Source organism: Amblyomma mixtum, chromosome 5 (assembly GCF_055824585.1).
Source record: "Amblyomma mixtum isolate Tamu chromosome 5, ASM5582458v1, whole genome shotgun sequence".
NCBI lineage: Eukaryota > Metazoa > Arthropoda > Arachnida > Ixodida > Ixodidae > Amblyomma > Amblyomma mixtum.
Window position 1 is genome coordinate 130163292 of NC_143016.1, and position 7575 is coordinate 130170866.

General features: G+C 48.4%; 1 protein-coding gene across 1 annotated transcript; it reads left to right on the plus strand.

Moving 5' to 3' along the window:
* The first annotated feature begins 940 nt into the window (after positions 1-940).
* On the plus strand, positions 941-5024 carry LOC149343712 (uncharacterized). The gene is made up of 4 exons (XM_089547056.1): positions 941-1217; positions 4552-4566; positions 4733-4771; positions 4930-5024. Exons 1-4 carry the CDS (start codon positions 941-943, stop codon positions 5022-5024), a joined length of 426 nt encoding a protein of 141 aa, XP_089403182.1.
* Positions 5025-7575: the final 2551 nt, after the last annotated feature.

Consider the following 7575-nt stretch of genomic DNA (forward strand, 5'->3'; position numbering starts at 1 on the left):
TCTGTCTGTCACCTCCGGATGAAATTGGTGACCACATAGCGAATCGAAGACGTGATAGGGCTGATATTTGTTCTGTCATGAATGTCAAGTACCACGTGAGCTATACTGGCTGCAGTCATTGCGAACGCATTCGTTTCAAGGCCAAGATTGCCCTAGAATACCACTGCATTAAGACATATTTTTGAAGGCGTATACTGTGGAAAACCGCCGAGAGCACAGTAGGAGTAAGCCAGGGCTTCTCAGGTATCGATCAGTTGTCAAAACTGCTACTACCATCCAAAATATCCGAGTTGGGTTTCAGTTAAGAGGGCAGTGTGTTATATATGCTGTTTCATTGTACCTAACTGTTCGCGCTCACCAAGTCATCTAATCCATGTAGGACATCTAACGCTTTTGGGCCCTTCAATCCTATCAGATTAAAAAGCAAAAAAGAATAAATTTTTGTGCTTCAGCACCAACGTTTTCTTTTTGGCACTGCGACCTAACGGGGCTACTGCATACGCTGCTTTGAGCATTCTAGGACAAAAAAGCAAAAAAAAAAAACATGCGCGGAACATACTGGAACAACCACGCTCCTAATGCGTCCATCCTTGAATTTTCTGCGCTAGTGCAACAAATTACCCTGAACCGTCAAAGTTTTGCAATGTCCCCCGCGACAAAGATAAGTCGTATTGAATCAGTTTCGAGATGATAAAGAGAAGTTAGAAAAGTCCGGATGAGATGGCGAGCAGAAATTACGTGGCTATATATCTATTGCGCGCAAAAATAGGCATCGTGCAGACAGCCACCGATCGCCAGGACGAGGGTCGTCTCGAATGTCCGGCGACTTGAGAACTCCTCTCAGATACCGCGGGAATGGTCCTCAATGCAGATCTCCGACTGTAAGCTCCAGCACTCGCTTTGTGAACGCACGCGTGTTCGGCACCATAACCAGCACACGATGACGGACGAAGAGAGCGGTGCGGCGACCGCCAGCCACGCGGCGTTCAGGGCTCCGGCTGCTGCTCGGTCGCCGTTTGAGGAGAACGTCGGCCCCGCCGACGCCATTACCGAGATGGACGACGACAGCGCCGGCGGCGGTGGCCGAGCGGACAGAGGCCGACGCAACCGGGCGCCGTACTTCGTGTCGTGCTCGGACGCCTGCTTCTGCGCCTTCTGCATCCTCTTCGTGGTGGCCCTGAGCTTGTCTTTCGCTCTGGGCATCGCCTACGTACAGGGTATGCGAGCACGCACACTACACAGCCCACTCTCACAAACAGAGCAGACGACCGACGTCATGACGGGCTAGCATCGCGATGCATGAAGCTGCGCGTTTTGCCAATTCACTATGTTTTGCGAATTCAGTCCACTACGTTGCAGGCAAGCCCTATCCCCTACCCTGAGGAACAAGTGCAGCGCAATTCCGCATCATGTTAGCCAGAAAAAAAAAAGAAATCTTGGTTATTTGTTGCATCCTGCAAAGATAACTGTGACGGCATGTTTGAGATCACCGTGATCGAGACACTGTGCACGCTCTGCTCTACACAGCAAAAAAAGTAAGTGCGTAGCATTGGTTTAAGCACCGCTTGCACCCCTTCGTTCCCTTTTGAAAAGGATACGCTGAGCACACCCATTCTTTAACGGTGCACAGGCGCAGAGGTGTTTCAGCTCCACGTGGTACAAGGGTATATACGTAAGGGTAGACTGGTGCTCGCGGTCTCAGTGAACAAGTTTGCAATTGTTCGTCAAGAGTGAATCTAATGCGATGTGAGAGCTTTCATAAAGGACAGGTGCAGGTTTGATGGGTGCAGATATGACTGAACTTTGCATCGCCATAATTTGAGAATTAGCTGAATTTTTCTAGCTCAGTTGCCAAACGCAACTGACTTCAAATGGGGGCCTGCCTAAATGGAGCATATTAACTTGGAGAAAACTTCATGGGCAATTATAGGGCACGCGGCAGCGGTTTCCTTCTGTGTTGAAATGCATCACCACAGTAGTGTTGCATGAATGATTTTTAATGACGCTCCCAGCCTGTTCATTTTGGTTGTTGCTGTGAGAGCAGGTTTGTTGAATGTTGGTAGCCGTGGAGGAACATTTTCTTTTCTGATATTTTGCTAAAAAAAAAAAACTCTGTGAACATCATGCGGGCATTAAAATGCGACTCCACTGCAAACAGGTGCACACAGGCCGTGAAAGACATATCTGAGTAATAAATACAGTACACTAATAAAAATGCACCTTTAAAGGCATTACACTAATGACGGCACCCTTTCCATGCCCTTATTTTTTCTTGCTTGTTTTTAAAGGGTGCGCTGTGCACATTGGCACCGTCAGTGCACCAATGCACGCTTCAGAGATGCACGGGTGCAAAAACTCCTTCGGGTGCAAAGGCGTATAAGGGCGTAAATGTGCTCGTAGACATCTTGAACACCTCTACAGTTGCTTAATCAGCGTGCTTTTAAAATGATGTGATCTATTCGAGCTTTCCATTAAATGACAGCTACAGTTTTATGCGTGCAGCTGAGACTATGATTTGCAACACCGTAATGTGATAATGAACTGGATTATTTTAGCTAAAGGCTGAGCATCATTGATGGGGGCTCGCTCAAATGGCGTAAAATCACTCCGTGGACATCACGCAGACTTCATAAATGTGACTCCACCACAATCAGGTTCAGACTCGCCGTGAAAGACACACCTGGGTATCATAATTATAGTTGCCAATGCATAATTCCAGTGCAAAGTTAGACAGGTCGTCGGCAAGTTATCGTAGGGAATGTTCGGCTTCCCTCTAAGAGTGCACGCAAAAGAAATTGACCAGCTTATTTTAAAGCAATCAAAACCTCGCTGAACGGGTGTGATAAACATTATTTGCACCATTCTGGGAGGGTGCGAGGCATGGACACGGAAATGCACCCTTAAATGTGCACTTTTTATAGTGATAGGGGACACGTATTTCTGGTGAATTTTGAGAAGTCGTCAGCAGCTTCTCTTCAAGAGGGCACGCAGCACCAAAACAATGAGGTCTTTCAAAACAGTCGGTGTTTGTGCAACCGTAAAAAAATCGAGACCTACGAAATTGCAAAGCAGTCGGCAAAAAGGTGCAACTGTATCTATCACACCCCACTGTATGGGAGTGAGAGCCATTGTTTGCACCCATTCTGGGGGAGGGGGAGGTGCAAGTGTGCGACTTATAGACACCAAAACACACCCTTAGAACTTTTTTTTACTATGCACGCTCTGCTGCGTATCGACCATATAGAGTCGCTAGCAAAACATATATTCCAGGACTGTGAAATTTATCACCATAATTAATAGGCTTGTGATAACCGAAGTGTGTGATTAAATTTTTACAGTTGACACGGAGGGTCCTATCCAAACACAAAATCCGGCACCGCGATTTTTCGTTGCTGGTTTTGTGTCAGTCCTATACGTGGTCAGTCCAAGCTCGCTGTCACCGTGGCAGCGTCTTCTGCGGCATTCACCTGCTGAGCCCGAGGAAGCTATGGGAAGCGGGAAGAAACTGCTTCCTAGTGATATTACAAGTTCAAGCCATAGACCGCGCCAGCCGCGTTTCGATGGGGGCGAAACTAAAGGCGCCCGTGTGCTGTGCGATGTCAGTGCACGTATAAAGATCCCCAAGTGATCGAGTGGAAAAGGGGGAGGCGGTTTAGGGACCGCCGCTGTTGCTCAGATGCCGTGTAGACTTCTGACTCGGCCGGCCCACTCGATGACCTTGACTTGCGTGTCCCGGTCCGCAGCGGTCCTTAGCAGGTACGAGGCTTGCTGTGAGGGATCTGGCAGGATATGTCCCCGCGAGGTCTATGGTGCCTGCACGCCCACATCATATGGCTTAAGTTGTGCTCCCCGCAAAAGCGGCAGAGAAGATTTATTCCGTCAATAAATTTAGCAGAATAGTTCGAATTAGGCTAAGTGTCGGTTTGTATTTGTCTCCAGGCTACCTGTTGGTGTTTGTTCAGCAATGTATGTTGTGGTGGAACCGTTTTTCTGGTTAGTTTGCTTCTCGTTGTGATCTCACTGCGAGTGGCGCTTTGTGAGGGGTATCACCTGCTCAGCCGGCGAGTACTCGAGCATGCCGGTGTGCTTCCTCATTCCCAGGGTTCCCCTCATGAGCCGGAGACCAAATTATTTCTATTTCTTTGTCGAGGATTCTGTCGTTGTGTGCCATCAAGAGGTAGGCCACTTCTTTAGAGATCCTGCCTATAGAGAAATTCTTTATAGCGAGCTTGGTGTCGCTGACCACGGTAGTGGCGTTAATCATCCCAATTACAGCCGCTTCTCTCAGGAGGGCACTACCGGTTGTGATGCTTTCTGCCAATATGAGGCTCTTTCTGCCAATATGTCCGCGGGAGCTTCTCACACTCCGTGGGGATTTTTAATATTTCGCAGGGACGTCCCTTGGATATCGGTGTTGTCACTGAGATAGCATAAAATCGGAATGCCCATCCTGCAGTTTCCCCTTGCACATGCTAATGCTGCCACGTGGAACTTCATAGGAAAATACCGAAGAGACAACTAGCATTTTCTTTTTCTCTTTTTCCCCCCCAGGTGCCAAATTAGTGCGTAAGTATACACAAATATGGTCATCCTCAGTACCCTCGTTATTTTTCTGGAGATTATATTCCTTTATGCGATAAATTAATGGGCGGTCATCAAAAAAGGCCTTGACTCTCTGATTAGGATGATGATGGCGGTGGTGGTTTTGATATGCTAAACCTTCTGCGTGCAGATGTGCGGGGTGACGTGGTTGCCGCTCCTGGTGCCGCGAGTAAGTCGACTGGAAAGCTTGGGCAGGGCAGAGTGTATACTTATAGAATGGTTTTCGGGTGTACTGTGGTCAGTGCAGCAGCCTGCGCATGTTCCTTCAGCGCGCGGTCTTTCGATTTGGAAATTTAATTGACCACGTACTTTCGTTTTCTCTTTCAGATTACAGCAACATTCTTTCGAGTGCGCTAGGAGGCCTGAAAATGCACGGGCCTCCTGTCGCCGGGGCTACTAACGGCACCTCCGGCATCCGTTGACACAAGTGACCGCAACGGAGAATGGACTCCTATAGCTTGTGGATATATAAATGCGTGAAAGCGTGTATTCGGCAAGCGTATACTTGGCATGGGTTGTTTATGCATCGTGACGTGGGCATATATGACCTACCGTCTTCTTTTTACTTTGGCAGTAATAAATCACTATACTACATTTCTTTTCAATGAGTGCAATAATTTAGAGGTGGTGCGCGCGTATGTGCGAGTCTTTGCGTGCTCCGTCTATGTAAAGAACGGAAAGGTCCGCCTCCTGTACTGTAAATCTGTGACAAAACATTTTTGCTCACTTTAACGCTTTGAGGCGAATGCTCGAGCGCGCCTGGCTTGCCTGCCCCCCCCCCCCCCCATCCCCCCCCCCTCCACACACAGTGTATAATCGATCGATTCGGCTAACATTCCTTAGCCCTTTCGCAGGGGGATAATAGCGGCTACGCTGTGTTTGATATTATTTAAGAATGTCTTTGTAAGTGACAGCCGGGTTAGGTTCTGGTACCTCAGGCGGCGAGTACCGAGGCGATGCCCGGCTGAGGTGCCTGCAGCCTCGTTTCCCTCTAGTCCCGCATGTGCCGGGGTCCAGATGACGACACGTGCGTCCGGACAATCCCGGCACTCGCATCCGTGTGAAATTTTGGCGGCGCGTCGAGAGACGCGTCCTTGTTCTAGATTCCGGTAGGCTCCCCGGGAATCGGCGATGATAACCCGGGAGTCTGGTTCTGCAGCGACGAATGCTCTGGCGACCTCCTCCGCGTGTGTAGTGTTTGGGCACGGAAAGTGAGACCGTGAACGTACGTGTTTTGATGGATTACTGACCATCCCCCGTGGAGTGCGCCAGCAGCATCCGTGTAGAAGACTCCGCAGCGAGAGCTGTAGCGGTCGTTAAGGGCCGTCGCGCGCGCGGTTCGACGGCCCTCGTGAGTCTCCTTTGCCATGTTTTGTGGCAGAGGTTGGACCTGTAGCGCGTGGCGCCAGTCCTCTGGAGCCTTGGTCATTTCCTCTGCTTGTGCTTTGTAGGCAATGTGCAGGCGGTCTATAAGGTTTTTGCCGGCTGACGATTTGTTCAACCGCAAGAAGTGGCTGTTGAAGTGCGCCTCACGTAGCTCCGCAAAGTGGAGGCGAAACGCAAAAGGCGCCCGTGTGCTGTGCAATGTCAGTGCAATGCCCAGGTGATCGAAATTATCCCGGAGGCCTCCACTACGGCACCTCTCTCTATTTTCTTTCACTGCTACCTTCCTCCCTTCTCTTACGGCGCGGTTCAGGTGTCCGCCGAGCTATGTGAGACAGATACTGCGCTATTTCAAAAAAAATAAAAAAATATATGCGTTGGAAAACTAACAAATTCGTTATTTTTCGTGAACACTGGATATATATTATTCAGGCAGAAAAAAAGTTTTTTTCGAGTCGAGATTAATCCATGGTTAAGCTGTATCAGAACTTCACCTACCTCACACTTCAGATTGAGGCAAAAGTGAATGAAGAAAAGGGCTCAACGTACGGACAGAGTTTGCCTCTCATGGAAAGTGCTGGAAGGCGGTGCATTGTTTTCGCTGAATGCCCTCATAGGTCCAAACATGGCTTCGTTCAGTGCAAACGGGCTGTCGACGTACACATTTATTGCATGAGCACGACGGCTCGATCTGTCAAGACCTTGTTGCACTGCGTGCGACTTTTTCGCCCCAAGCACGCAGTCCAGGGTATACCATTGCCTACCAATATTCATGAGATCCTTCCCGCGCAGTGTAATTCAGCAAGTCGCGTGATCATCGCTAGGGCCGGCCTCCAATAATGAAACCCTCTGTATGAAATTTTTTTGACTAAGTGATGAAAGAAATTGTCTGGAGCGATATAAGCAAATAAATGCTGCAACAGCGACAAAATCGTCTGGAGAGAAATACAATGACATCACCTCATATATGCTTGCTGAAAAGACGAACCGAAACGCATACAAGCCACTGGCAGTATAGGGCCTTTTTAATATTACTACGTTGTTAATTAAAACATGCAGTTCTAAACAGAAAGCTATTTAATATGTTTCAAAGGTTGAAATTTAAAAAAAATCTTTGGTTTTAGTATCTTGTTGCAGCGACCACTGATCTCCACTAGGTAGCTGGATGCCCCATTCCCGCTTTCCGAGACGAGTGCGAGTGAAGCCACCGGAACTTGGAGGAAGGAAATTTGGGCTTGTCCTGGAAGTGGGGTGTCTTCTGTGTATTTCAATGCAAAAAGTCGTGTCTTTCGCCCTTTCGTTCTCAGTTTTTTGCGCTGTTCTCGTTTAATGTCTGCTGTTATATGAAAGGAACAAGCAAGCTGAACGCGAGAAATGTGAGCATTGTGTGCAGAACCCTGTAATTCCAGAGAATCCGAAGAAAACAGGCATGAAGGTCTCACCTTGCCGCGGTAAAAAAGTATGTGCATTAAACATTATGTTCTTGTCTGGTTCTTGCCTTCCGAGCGTGAAGGAGAAGTAGTGGAATGACTATGAGGCTAGGTCATCTTAAAAGCGAATTTTCGTGTAGCAAAGAAAAGGCACAGCGCG